This window comes from Physella acuta, unplaced genomic scaffold, assembly GCF_028476545.2.
Source record: "Physella acuta isolate Inbredline_101_S28 unplaced genomic scaffold, ASM2847654v3 ptg000513l, whole genome shotgun sequence".
Taxonomy (NCBI): Eukaryota; Metazoa; Mollusca; class Gastropoda; family Physidae; genus Physella; species Physella acuta.
In genome coordinates, this window is record NW_026732032.1 from 39,016 (window position 1) to 54,232 (window position 15,217).

At 33.0% G+C, this 15,217-nt stretch overlaps 1 protein-coding gene across 1 annotated transcript in view; it reads left to right on the top strand.

The window, feature by feature from the left end:
- LOC131944899 (uncharacterized) overlaps positions 1 to 15,217 on the top strand; it is a 77,561-nt gene that overhangs the window by 36,709 nt on the left and 25,635 nt on the right. The window contains exons 26-36 of the mRNA XM_059305778.1: positions 201 to 350; positions 7,060 to 7,345; positions 7,862 to 8,052; positions 8,280 to 8,468; positions 9,182 to 9,282; positions 10,178 to 10,336; positions 13,375 to 13,501; positions 13,969 to 14,089; positions 14,242 to 14,305; positions 14,631 to 14,721; positions 15,012 to 15,125. Coding sequence (XP_059161761.1) covers positions 201 to 350; positions 7,060 to 7,345; positions 7,862 to 8,052; positions 8,280 to 8,468; positions 9,182 to 9,282; positions 10,178 to 10,336; positions 13,375 to 13,501; positions 13,969 to 14,089; positions 14,242 to 14,305; positions 14,631 to 14,721; positions 15,012 to 15,125 — 1,593 coding nt within the window. The remainder of the gene's footprint in view (positions 1 to 200; positions 351 to 7,059; positions 7,346 to 7,861; positions 8,053 to 8,279; positions 8,469 to 9,181; positions 9,283 to 10,177; positions 10,337 to 13,374; positions 13,502 to 13,968; positions 14,090 to 14,241; positions 14,306 to 14,630; positions 14,722 to 15,011; positions 15,126 to 15,217) is intronic.

Genomic DNA, 15,217 nt, shown 5'->3' on the forward strand with positions numbered 1-15,217 from the left:
GGCCATTTATAAAAGAACAAAACCAAACATATTCATGGATATGACTCACAGAAATAACAATATGTTGTACATTGCAAAACTAATAATTATTAGCATATACCATTGCTAATTACATTATCTGAAAATTATCTTTTTTAAAAGATGGAAAACAAATAATTGACTAGAGCTTCATTGTTGATTATCCAAACTTTTCTTTATAGGTAAAAGCTTTCTATGCAAGCCAAGAAGGCAAATTTGGTTCTGGTGAAAGAGCCATGCAGCAAGGCATTGAGAAAATTTCTTCCAACATCAAATGGATGGAAACTAATCGGGGTGTCCTTAAGACTTGGCTAGACGATGTCACTTCACAATAGACTACAGGCTATATTAAAAATGTGTATTAAGTAGGCTTGTATATTTATATAGGTAGATTTGTAAATGTGTGCATATATAGAAATTTATATATATATATATATATATATATATATATATATATATATATATATATATATTTTTTTTTTTTTTTTTTTTTTCTGTATATACATGCACAAAGCCTATTTACATTTTAAAATATTTGATAGACTTTACTTTCACCACCTGCTTTATTTGTAGAAATTAATACAGATTACAACAAGAAAACATGCTAAAATTATGTAATCCCAATGTTGTTTTTTATTTTGTTGAAAATCAAAATGGACTAAGAAAAACAGATTCAGCAATGATTTTTCAGAAAATGAAACAAAAGTTTGCTTGTACAGTTTGTTCATAAAAATATAAACATACAGTAAAGAAAATTCTGCATTATTTTAAATTCTTGAATAAACTAAATGCATTGATTTGAATTAACAGATATGAGTTGTAATAACTTATTTAAATCAAAACTGTTGTAACTGTTGATATACCCAGCTAATGACTTAAAGAAATTGAAATATTCAAATCTACACAAACTTGTATGCAACCAGTTACACTCATAAATCCTATACAAATTTTAAAATTTCAACTGTTAATTTACAAATGCTCAGGTCTTTTATTTTCATGTCAAATTTTGTTTTTTTGTTAATTCCAACAGCTGCCTTTTCAAAAAGTGTTCAGTAATCTTTTTGATGCATTATGTTTTTATATGTAAGTTGAAAATTTTAAAACTGATAGCAAAAGTAGGTCATTTATGTGGTTTTATATTTATGTAAAATTGTGATTTAGATAAATACTGCTTCAAATCTCTAAAATATTATAACATGACTAGCGTACCCGTCCCACGCGCGTTGCCGCGGGGATAGAAGAAAGTTTGACGAAATTTATTAGAAGGATTTCACCAACGCGTTACCAATCATATGTTCTTAGACGCGTGACAGTCTTTTCTAAAAGTGAGTTATTTAAATGTAAACAATGACTGCGCTTGGATCATAAATATCGGGACACGGGTTTACCTACACTACCGCATGAAAACTTGAGTGTACATTAATCACTCACCGAAATAATATGTTATAAAACACTTCGGTGACCGCCCATGTGTCAGAGACGTACAGGGTCGCTCTCAGGGCCCCCAACCCCCGATTACACTACCGGTACCGCATAGGCGCGGCGTACGACCACTGGCTCCTTAAAAGTAATAGGCGCAATCGTACCAAATAGCATCTTGTTAATAATGATGCAGATTTCATCATTCGCTAAAGTGACACAAATGAACAGGATTTTTTTCTTTAGCACGTAAAAAAGTATTTGACATGTTTTAAACTTCAGTGTGACTGATGCAATATGCTAGCGTTACTAATGGTCTATTATTAGATGCTCGATCTCAATTTCTGACTGGATTGTCTAATAGTAGATGCTTATTGCATCATTCGCAAAGTGACGAAAATCTACAGTAGGCTCCTCATATTCAAAAAGTTATTTTTTCATATTTGGCAAAGTGACGAAACTGTACAGAAGGATTTCCTCGCGTTACAAAGTTATTTTTAGAAGACTGTTGTAGTTTTACCGCTGAATATAGTAGTACCGCTTACTCGCTATGCAGGACGCTCGATTAACTGATGCCAAGTGCCAACATAGTCGCTCTAAAACTCTGGGCGCCAAACCGTGTATTGACGAAAGTTGTACCCTATATGGCGCCGCCCATAAGAAACTTTAGTTTTCCTTTTCGCAGAAATATTCTACTTCCTAAAGTTTCATGGCACTCGGATGAACCTCATCTGAGTTTTATTTTTTATATACTGTGTATAGAGAAAAAAAAAATCGCTCCCCCCCCTGGGGGTGCCGCCCTTGCAATATTAAACAATATTTTTTTGCAGAGCCCTACCATTAAGTGATCTAATCATCCCCCCAAAGTTTCATGGTACACGGATGAACGATGTGAAACCGAAATAGACTTTTATTTTTATAAACCGTATATAGAGAAAATATGTAGCCTCCCGTGGCGCCGCCCTTGCGAATTTAAAAAAGGATTTTTTTTTACAGAACCCTTCCCTGAATTGTTCTAATCAACTCCCCCAAAGTCTGATGGCTATCGGATAACGGTGTCACACCGAAATCGACTTTTTAAAAAATATACCGTATATAGAGAAAAATCGCACCCTTCCGTGGCGCCGCCCTTGCGAAATTAAAAATGATTTTTTTACAGAACCCTTCCCTAGAGTTTTATAATGAACTCCCCAAAGTTTCATGCCTATCGGATGAACGGTGTCACTGCAATTCACTTTTATTATTTTTATATACCGTATATAGAGAAAAATAGGACCCTCCCGTGGCGCCGCCCTTGCGAAATTAAATTTTTTTTTTTACAGAACCCTTCCATAGAGTGGTATAATGAATTCCCCAAAGTCTCATGGCTATCGGATGAACGATGCCAAACCAAAATCGACTTTTATTTTTATATACCGTATATAGAAAAAAACAAATCGCGTCGTGTCGGGGCACCACCCCTGCGAATTTGAAATTTTTTTTTTCGCAGAAATCTCCCCATGAATATTTTCAACAACTTCCTAAAGTTTCATGGCAGATCGTGTGTCAGAACGGTGTCACGGCAATTCACTTTTATTATTTTTATATACTGTATATAGAGAAAAATCGCACCCTCCCGTGGCGCCGCCCTTGCGAAAATAAAAATGATTTTTGTACAGAACCCTTCCCTAGAGTGTTCTAATCAACTATCCAAACTTTCATGCCTATCGGATAAACAGTGTGAAATCAAAATAGACTTTTATTTTTATATACCGTAAAAAGAGAAAAATAGGACCCTCCACTGGCGCCGCCCTTGCGTTATTAAAAATGATTTTTTTACAGAACCCTTCCCTAGAGTGGTATAGTGAACTCCCCAAAGTCTCATGGCTATCGGATGAACAGTGGGAAATCAAAACAGACTTTTATTTTTATATACCGTATATAGAGAAAAACAAATCGCGCCCTGCCGGGGCGCCACCCCTGCGAATTTGAAATATTTTTTTTCGCAGAAACCTCCCCAGGAATATTCTCAACAACTTCCTAAAGTTTCACGGCGATGTGATGAGAGGTGTAGCAATGCATAAAGGACACACAGACACACACACACACACACATTGCTTTTTATATATATAGATAATTTAGACCAATTTTTCCTGTATTCAGATGCATTTTTTTTTGCTTTTCAAAATAATCAGATTAATGTGATTAATTTCTGTATTTATTATTCATGAGATCTTTGAGATCTTTCTAAGAAATCCTCAAAAGATTAAAATCATTTTGTTATTATATCTATATTATAATATTTTAAAAATCAATATAACTTTTTATTGAAAAGATTTTTTTGAACTTCAACTTAACTTTTTAGTTATATGATTCATGATACCAAAGAAAATATATCTATATTATTAATATTCTAATTGATGTACATTTTGTTATTTGGTTTTATATTTTTTCTACACTACATAATGACGGTATATAATTAATGAATTTTAAACTAATTTGTACTGTAAATTAAAAAAGAAGTCTCATTAGAACGAACTTTATAACAAATCTCTTTCACTGAGTGTAAATGTAAATCTATTCTTTTTAAGATTTTAAATCAAGGTTTTGTTATCAAACTTATTTCTTGCCTCAAATACCTCCAACAAGTGAATATTTCTAGCAGTTTTAATAGCAAGCGTTGGCAAAAGTACTTAGATTTTCAATCCTACCTTGGTGAATATGCGGACTTCATATAACATTCTATTAATATATCAGAAATAATGTAAATTCTTATACAATACTATGGTATAACAATATTAAAGTATTGGGTTGTTTGTATTTTATGTATATGTGTAAACTTTCCTGTTTTTATATTCATTATTAACATATATTTCAAAGCTTAATAAATGAATTATTTTGTTTTGACTATTTTGTTGATTAAATTTTAAATACCCGATTGGTCTGAGTACATGTTTCAATTTCTGTCTCATTTAAAAAAAAATAGTGTTGTGAATTCTTGCTCAGCCTCTATACACGCTATAGTTAAAACAGCTTAATCGTGCATATAATAATAAAGTAATAATAAATTAACAATATAACATTAGATCAGAGTTTCTTCCAGGCATCTCTTCTGGGGGCTCAGCCCCCCTTCCCCCAAAGTAAGTCAACCCCCACCCCCGAACGAAATAGAATTTATATAGAAAACATACTTTTACCGGTGTCCGCCCCCCCCCCTCCGGAAAATGTTGTCCCCCTCGAAAAAATCAAGTGCCCGCACCGCCCCCCCCCCCCCCCTAACGAATTGAGGGGCTGGTTTACCTAGAAAAGACGTGTTTTCATAAATCAAGTTGACCTTTTCGTGTGTGTTGTCCTCGAGTACAGGTCACCGCTCTGTTACATAGATAGATCTAGTTAACACACACCTCTCCAGCGGGACATATTTTAATGGATCAAATCTGTTTGTTTAGACCGTGTCCAAAAATTGTGCACGCATTTTAATATCCGAAGACGCCTTTGTATTTTTAACATAAATTTATACAAAATACAGCAAGTTTTCATGTTCTTACTGTATTTGTGTATAATTAAACTACATCAGTAAATATTTATTATTTTCCTAAGTGCGATCAAAATAAAGGGAATTTTTTTTTCAATTAGCTCAATGAATAAGGCGTGAGTAAACTCCCCTAAACATTCTTGTGTATTTTCGTGGGGGTTGGGATGGCATTTCCAGTAGAATCAGGCTATGGTAATGGTACGAATGTTTGTGACAAAAAAAAAAATCATTTTTCGAGAAAAAAAAAAGTGAAAACTTCTTAGAATATGCTGCTTTATTTCATTTTATATTTTCAAATTCTAAAGGTTTTTGAGAAATTGGAAATAGAGTAAAGTACCAATTCTGGTTACGGGAAATCTCTCAAAGTTGATAGAAACATATGAATATGATCTGATATTTAGGCTATTTGAGAAATGTAGATGACCAAAATAAAAAGTTACTGAAGTTATCGTATTCACTCACACTCATAGATCTACACAGACAGACAAGCTTGCGGAACTAGGTTTTCCGACTTAGTTAGGATGCTGGTGTAAAACGATATCGAGTTTTTGCAAGATCACTATATTTTGCTCTGTCTATACTCCATAAATGAAAATGTAAAAATAGACCAAGAACTGCATAAGCTATTTTTAAAAAGCCGTCCACTTTTCTAGAGTATATTCCAATGCTACTGACTTCAATTAGGATGCATTACTAGATTACCTTCTAATTAAGCTGTGTCAGCAGATTCGTCCCACCGCGCCGTCCCAACCTACTTCAATTAACGTTATATAAGAAAACTGTAATAATAATCAAAGTGAAAGGCTTATGGGTCTACTACCCCCAACAAGTGTAACACTATATCTATGTGCGTCTACAAATATATGTCTACTACCCCTAAGGGGGGGGGGGGTCACCCATAAATGACGGTCACACATCGTCACAAAAAGCCAGACCACCCACCTCATAAAATGACATCACATCTCAGCACACAAGCCCCCTCAAACATGCAGTTCAGACTTTGTAACATTGTCTGAGCTCAGTCAACATAGAGTATTTTAATCACTTTCTATTATAATTCATTCAAACCGTTTTCTAAAACGCGAAATAACGGTTGAAATTCAATTTCTAGCATTACTTTTTTAAAATGCAAAAGTGTGACCCCTCACCTTCATCACAAAATTATGGACTCTTCTCTCTAAGTTGTTTCACATTGAAAACGAACACACATTTTCACAGTATAAACAGCAAGCGTCATTCAAAGACACGCACAATTCTAAAATAATCGTAGCTTGTTTGTGGCTTGTACTAGTACAGGTACGGATCCGCGAAGGTTGTTGTTAAGTAAATAGCCGAGTTGGGATAAACACGAAGGTATTTATTGGGGAAGTCAGCTAGGCATAACTGTGCTGTGTGTTTTTAAGTTGATTTGTTTTAGCTTTTAACTGTTGTATATAGTACGAGATTTATGTAGTTCTGACTAACCATCAGTAAGGAGGCGTTACAAAATTAATTATGTGTTGCTAGTGCATATAAGTTAGGGCAGCGGTTCTTAACCTGGGCTCCACCTAACCACAGTTGTTCGGTAAGTCTGTCTTAGGGGTTCGGTGAAGGTCAAGACACACACAACTCATTCGATTCAGTATCGACATTTTTCAATGTGGAAGATATAAGTTTGATATAACTATAAAGTAGGGTTCTGCAAATGCGCATATGAAAATTTGAGGGGTTCGGTACCTTTAAAAATGTTAAGAACCATTGAGTTAAAGCTAAGTATTCAGACATATTCTCCCTAGGCCATAGAAGAAGATGTTATCTAATAACGCGATAACAACAAAAACCAGGTTAATTGTTTTGCAGCAATTTTGCTTTTCTTTTATAATTTTCTTTTATAGCATAATAGACAAACATAAACACTAAAACGACTTTTTGAAAACATGTTTTTATACACAACACCTATGTCTTTCCAATGATAAAAAAACATTTATTGAAGTCTTAGCCTTGTGGTTTTTACTTCAATTGAAGTTTTTAATTTCTCGATTATATGAATCAGAAATTGTGTCAGAACAACGTTGAAGTTTTTAAAAGATACAGTTGATCCAAATCTCTGGACTATGTTCCATTGTTAGGCACATCCCGACATGCCTTCTCAGAAGTTCGAACTTTCAGATCTCTCCAACAGCCAGACCAATCTAACAAACATGACTGAGAAGAAAAATGGTTGCTATGTCAGCTCCGTTTTTGGGTTCATCTTGATTCTCCTGGCGGCCGCCATAGCTGTGGGTGTTGGAATAATTGTCCATTTCGTTGGAGGGAACAAGGTCGTCGTCTGCAAGTTTGACTCGTCTGTTGGTACTGCCAGCGCCATCTGGAGGGAGTGCATCAGTCTATCCAGCTCAGGGAACAAAGATGTTTGTAAGTAGCGGGTTTTGTCTGATTCGTAGAAGGATTAGTTTATATCTGATTTGTGGAAGGTGAAGTTTATGTCTGAGTGGTAGAAGATGAAGTTTATATCTCATTTGTAATATGTGAAGTTTATATCTGATTTGTAGAAGGTAAAGTTTATATCTGATTTGTATAATGTAAAGTTTATATCTGGTTTGTAGAAAGTGAAGTTTATGTCTGATTTGTAGTTGGCATAATGGAAGTTTCGATCCAAGGTCTTCGTCAGCTCACAACAGTGAGGTAGTAAACAAAAAAAAAGGCTCATGTCGTACAACAAATTAAATTTTGAAAACATCGTATTAGTTATTCATTTTTATAGGGAAAAATAGATGGAAAATGGTTAAAATGGGTAAATCTATTTTGACAAACATCAAGTTGCTGTAATTAAAGCTAATTATGTTTAATTGCTAGCAATTAGTAGATACACTAATATTATGCAATTTTACAGTGTTAATTAATTATGCATATTACTTATGTCATGGGCAGGTGGACGATGCCCGGCTAGTCCCACTACCAACTTACCAATGTCAACGCCCTCTCCGTCAACACTGACCACACCGGCAACAAAACCCAAGGTCACGGACGTTCGTCTGCCTAAAAACGTGGTCCCATTACACTACAATGTGGAGCTTCAGCCCAACATGTACCTGCCTGATCCTGCTAACTTCACTTTCAAGGTATCTTAAAGTAAACTGTACATTTTCATTTTTTTTCCAAGTAATCTTTGTTTCAAAGGTTGTTTCTTCCAGAAAGAAAAAAATAGCAACAACAATTCAATGATAAATACATTTTATATCAATCTTTCCGTTAAGTATTGTGTAACAGAATTCCAAATATTAACTTAGATTTTCGGATTAAAGAAAAGTCTCTGCATTATTTTTTAAAATTTATTTTGTCAATGCAGGGCTCTGTAAAGATCTGGATAAAATGTATTACTGCAAGTGACAATGTGACGCTACACTTTAATATTCTGGAGATCGACAACAGCAGTGTTAGGTTTTACCCAGAATCTGGCACTGGACCTAGTATAAAATCTCTGGCTATTGATTCAGATCGACAGTTCTTTATTTTAAAGTTAGACGGAAATATGCTGGTAAACATGATAATTTTACTTACCTTATCTTCAAACAATACATATCAAGTTTAATAGATTTAAATTAGATACATATCGTGATTTGTGTGTGTATGTAATGTCTGATCTAAGTATTCGTCGATAAAAAACTAGAATTTTATTTTCAGATAGATTTGTAAATTGACTACACAAGCTGTCCTTAAAAGCCCCCCCCCCCACCCCACCCAAAATCTAAAAAACCTAATCAGAGGCGTAGTGACCTATTCCGGCGCCCAGGACGGACTATCAATTTTTTTTCACCCCCCCCCCTCTTTAATTTCTATATGTAGTTATTCCTGTCTATATAAAACAGCCTCACCCCCTTCAGTTGGAAAGAGTTTGTTGCGCTTTTTACCAATTACAATCCCGTAACATTTTCAGTGCCACTAAAAATGATAAAGAAAATAGTTAAATCAGTGTGTAAAACCTTGTAACTTTTCGTAATTTTGATTGTGTATAATTCGATACTTCAGTTTAAAACGAGGTTTTAAATTAATTTTTCTACACCTTTTGGCGCCCATTTGGGGTCGGCGCCTGTGGCGGCCGCACCAACCGCCCTCCCCTAACTACGCCACTGAGCCAAACGTAGTGAATGCTACATACGATAATTCTACCGTTTGAATTTCAATAGTATAAATTTATTTTATATACCAATACACAAATCAATTCCTTTTAAAAAAAAAACTTTATCATAGGCAGACAAAACCTACATACTAGAAATGACTTTTGAGTCTCCTTTAAAAAATGACCTAAATGGACTTTATTACAGTAGCTACAATAGAAATGGAAGTCTTGTGTAAGTATAATCTTTGTATTGTTTCATTTAATACAGAATAAATGACTGTTCCAGCTTTAAAAACAAAATTTAAACCAACAAAATATTATTCTATAGTTATAACGTTCGTGGTTTGTGTTAGATGATAAATGATGGATAATAAATATCACACTTATATTGAATACAAATTAGTATTAGTATGTATTAGATCCACTGGGGATAATGTTCAGATGACAAGTGATCATTATAAAATAAAATCATTGTTCACACAGGCAAGAAAAAAAATTATAACATAACGGTAAACTACTGTAACGGTGCTTGAGTGACAAAGCTATTTCCTTTGTATATTTTGAAATACTTGTGTTGTGTTATCAAACATTAAGAGTGCGCGGAGTTGTATAGACTATAGAGATATGCCATTTATGATTTAGATCTATAACATTTATTTACATGTAGTAACTAGAACAATTTTTGATGATTAAGCTAACAAATCACGTTTAACCAATTTCGATAAGTGGCAGCAAATACTTTAAAAAAATGTGATACACATTTTTTATATTTAATCTCACAACATCTTCTAGTAGGTTTTGTGTATGGAGTTTTGGTCGGTTATAAAATAGCAGAGGTGGTTATCTCAAGAATATATACACGGCTTACATATATATTAGGCTTACATAATGTATCGTGTGTGTTGTGTTAGAACAAATGTCAAATTTCGTGTTATATTTAATAATTTGTATACGTTCAGTTAGGATCTATTTTGCCAATATCTAACATCTAGAGAAATATTTTTTTGTCGCGATAGACGTTATGGGATTTAAAAGAAATAAATTAATTAGATTTACAAAATTTACTTGATGACAGATTCTAAATACAAATTATGTTGACGCTCACATTGTTTTTATTTTTTATTCAGCTACTTAGCATCAACTCTGTTTGCGCCCACTGATGCCAGGAAAGCATTTCCGTGTTTTGATGAGCCGGCTATCAAAGCTACATTCAATGTTACACTCGTTCGTTCAAGTCATTTAATTTCTCTATCCAATATGCCAGTGTTAAGCAATAGTGCTTCATAGTAAGTGGGCTATAAGACACGATATTATTGTATATAACACCTCAAACTTTATTTTATCAAATTTGCGTTGTTTTTTTTAAATTTTAAAAATTTCTATTCTAAGTAATCTGACGATTTTTATTAAAAAGATAATAAGGTCTAAAGAACATTTATTTTAGAATATAGATTTGATTAGGGTCTATTTTTAAGTAATATGTTAATAATTTCGTTCTTTCTAAGAAATGACATAACAAAGCAAAATACGAAATACAACTTTGGTAGACTTTTTAAAAGCACAATTGTTCCTTCAAATAATAGAAGTATTTCATGTATTTAATATGATATATTCAATTCTGTAGATCTAAGATGTAGAAAATTTAGAATAATGGATCTAACATTTGAAAAACATCATTCGTTATTCTATTAACCCTTTGAGCCCGCCAGTCCGGTAAACCGGCTTCAACATTAGGCATATATGTCCGAAAAGCCGGTTTTCCGGCCCGATGATCTAGCGTCATATTCCTAGCGGCCGGTATACCATCTAATCTATAATATAACGCTGCTGGTAGTGTGTCAGTCCTTCCTTCCTTCCTTCCTTCCTTCCGTCATCGCTATAGATTTTGGAACCATAAAAGTAAACATTCGCACCATGCTGTGCTTTTCAGAGCACCGCAGTGTCTTATTATAAGTATTAGAGTAGGGTTTGTTTATATAGCGGCATAGAGCTATTTTATAATTGCCACGGTTTTTACTCTTTCGCATAACGTCAAGAAAATATTAAATACACGCAAACTGCTAAAACGTATTAAAAAGATTAATGTCAAATATCATTTTCGTTTAGGCTCCCAGAAAAAGTGGATACATTTTAATAAGATAATAACAGTACAGTAGAAAAATCAAATTAATTTAACTCTTTTCTAATTTTGACAAAGGAGGTAATTTAAAAATACATTAAACTCACGCTAATAAAAAAATGTGAATGCAAATATACGTTCGTCATAGAAGGAATTAGTGTTGCAATAATATAATTAGCAAAATGTGAATGCAAATTATTCGGATGTGTAAGAGGAAATTATTGTTAGAAAATTATAATTAGCATGGATTGATAAAAGGCAATCTTTTATTTATTTTATTCACTGAATGTAGGCCATACTATTTATTACTTATAATTTTTAATCAACTATTCAGCACTATTATAGGCGCGTCATCACGTTCATTAGGTGCGCAATGGTTTTAGTTATGAAACTCTATTGTAAATTTTTAAAATTTTTAAGTACTGGAAAAAAATGCGTGAATGGATAAAGTGAAATATTGTATATATTATAGATACTGCCTATTATTTTATACTGTTTTCTAATTATTATTCTATCTTTCGGGTTTTATAGGAAAGGCGTAGCGAGAGGGGGGGGGGGCATATGTCCCCGGGTGCCGACCTTAGGGGGCGCCAAAGTGGGTTGGAAAAAATTTGCGAGGGGGGGGATGGTGGAAATCGAAAGTTTTAGGGCGGGGGGGGGGGGGGAAGGTGAGGTAGATTGTAATGACTGACGAGAAGCCGCGTTGGTTGTTAACAGCCTTTATTATGTACAGACGCCATCATGCAAAGAGAGAGGGAGAAATGGCGAGAGAGAGCTATTTATAGATAACAACATGTAAGGGACATCACTCAAGATAACAATATAAATATAATACTAATACAGAGAGTGAGTTCCCTTGACCTCACAATTAACTCAATCTATTACAGAAGGGGTGCAAATCGAAAGTTTGAGGGGGGTGCAAATCACCGGAAAGGGCGCGATTTGGCGCTACGGGCTAGTCTGTGAGCAATATGCCTTTATTATTGCATTTAAATTGTGTTTATGTTATGAGTGTTGTGTTTGTTTTTTCGTTTTTTTTTGCGTTCGTTTGTGTTGTGTTTAGTTTTGTTCTGTTCCCAAGTTGGTACATTTAAAAAAGATTTACCGTGGCGGAGCACGGGATGCAGCTAGTTAAATATAATTAGCGGAAGACTGACTAAAACTGCGCATATGTCTTTTTAGTGCGTGATTATGATTCTAAAAATAGATTTTAGGAAAAGTGAAAGTGTTTACATTTCGTAGCAATGCCGCCGAAACGAAAAGCTGAGCCACAGCCATCGACTTCAGCACATAAAGTTGGTGCAAAAGATGAAGCAAAAGACCGAAATATCAACAAAAGAAGTAGAATAACTGCATCTCAGGCAATACAACTACTTATTGATTCTGATGAAGAAGATAATATTCCTGGTCTATATTGTGATGATAGTGACGTTGAATTTGAGACTGAACACAGTGACATTGAAATTGACAGTGACAATGAATCTGTTCAAGTACGTTCTGATGCACGTGGTGTCAAGGACAAAGACTTGCCGAAACGAAAAAAAAAGTTTACTAGTGCAAAACATGCGAAGTTTTCCTTTGCATCGGGTCCGGCAGTGATAACTGTTTTGAAAGTTATCACACAAAAGTGGGCTTTTGGCGATGAGCTAGTATGGCCAGGTATCAATAATAACAAAACAATTACTAAATGTAAATTGGCTTCTTCTATGTTCTATCAAAACAATAATTATGTGTTCGTTTTATATACATTGTTCTGTTCAAACATTGTAAAAAAAGAAAAGAATTTCAGAATCCTGCTGCATTGTTGTTTGATCCCGAGTCTAGATACCAACTTTGGCTTGATTATCTCAAACGGTTCAAAAGTTATAGGCAAAGTTAGAAGCAGATAAGTGAAAATCGGTTTGGGCCTGGGAGCTCAGGAAATAGGAGAAATTAGGTCAAGGAGGCCAGGGCTCAAAGGGTTAATACACAATATATAATAAATTTTTAAATTGATTATTCTGATCTAGACAGCCGTAACATTCATAGATCTAGAATCCTAGTTTATTTGATGCTTTTTAAGTTTTAAAAATTACTACATTTCGACAATATGGCATATGAGGAAGCATACATATCTTTATTTCTAAAACTAATCCAAACAAAACTTTTATAGATGTTTATACTGTCTAGTAAAAATATGTTATTTACCTCTCCTGTTTCTGCTAGTGATGAAAATGGGGTTACATACATTAAAGATGTTTATCAACAAACCCCTTTGATGTCAACTTACCTGTTAGCATTCATCATTTGTGACTTTGAATACACATTCAACACAACTAAAAATAACATTTTGGTCTGTATTTTAAATTTATTCTCATAATGCTAATCCCAAACATTGTATTATTATTTTAAAATCAGCAGAAATTAAAAACGTTATGTAATGTAAAATTAAAAATCAAAAGATCTAGTAGTATGTTGGTTAACATGTTTACTAAACTTTAACCAATACTTGAAATAATCTTCAATGGGCCATTAAACTAAACATAAAATTAGTTATGAAAAAAAGTAAACTATAAAGGCATATACACACACATATATATATATATATACAGGCCTATATATATTTGCAAAACTAAGTAAATTATAAATATATAAATATAAATAAAAATATATATATGTATATATATATATATGTATATATATATATATATATATATATATATATATATATATATATATATATATATATATATATATATATATATATATATATATATTGATAAACAAAACTGTAGGGTTTGCTTATTTTGTTGGCCTTAGTATCGTGCATGGGCAGCTAAAGAAGCTATCAATCAAACAACCTATGCCTTGGAAACTGGTATAAAAATTATCACATATTTTGAGGAGTTTTTTAATGTGTCTTTCCCCCTACCAAAACAAGGTAATGTATTTTCAAACTGCCATAAATAGTTTAAAATTAAGATTGTTGAGTAAAAGCTTAAATAGGTAGTCTGATTAGCTTTATATGCATTGGGCCTTACTTGTATCAAACAGTATCCAGTTGATAATTTTTAATGGAGTTGTCTTTAACAGATATGATTGCAATACCAGACTTTGCTGCTGGTGCTATGGAGAACTGGGGTCTAATTACCTACAGGTGATTTTGTTTACAAATATACCATTTTGTAAAAAAAAAAAAATGAGAAGTCAAAATAGTGGGAAGAATTAAAGATATTTTTAAGCAAAACAAACCTGCAAATAAGCAAAGGCACACAAAAAGTTGTGTTTTGTAATAACATTTTCAAACGATACAGTATGTTACAGTAAAATATTTAATTTTTAATTAATATATTTTTCAATTATAATTACATTTTATTCATCTTCACATAACATTACTTGTTCATTTTCCCATTATAATAATCATTCTTTTTAAAATAATACCAATTTTATTTATACAAAATGTGTATTTTTCTTTGACTTAGAGAAACAGCTATGTTATATAAACCAGGGATTTCCAATGAAGATAACTTGGAAAGAGTTGCTGTTGTGGTATCACACGAGTTGGCTCATCAGGTTTGAGTTCTTTTACCATATAATTTTATGATTGAAAATTTTAAAAATAATTTATAATAATAATTTTATTTTATTTTGTTAGGATCTTAATCATTAAAATGATACTTAAAGATTGCAGATTGTAATAAATAAAAGGGGTACTAAAGAATTGTCATTCTTCATATCTTATATTTAATTATTAGTACAATTAAGGCTACTTTAGACTATTGAGCCAAATTGAGCAAGTAAAAGAAAATCTAACATGATTGATCTTTCATCAATAAATATATTAATTGTATTAACTTAAACAGTGGTTTGGTAACTTGGTGACCCCATCATGGTGGGATGACCTTTGGCTCAATGAAGGCTTTGCCAGCTTTGTTGAGTATTTGGGAGTTAATCATGTTCATCCTGATTGGAACATAGTAAGTCATTTTTATATATTTTAAATATTTTTTAATTCATTATTTCTCACCATATTGATGACTATTTTACTTTATACTTATATTAACACAAA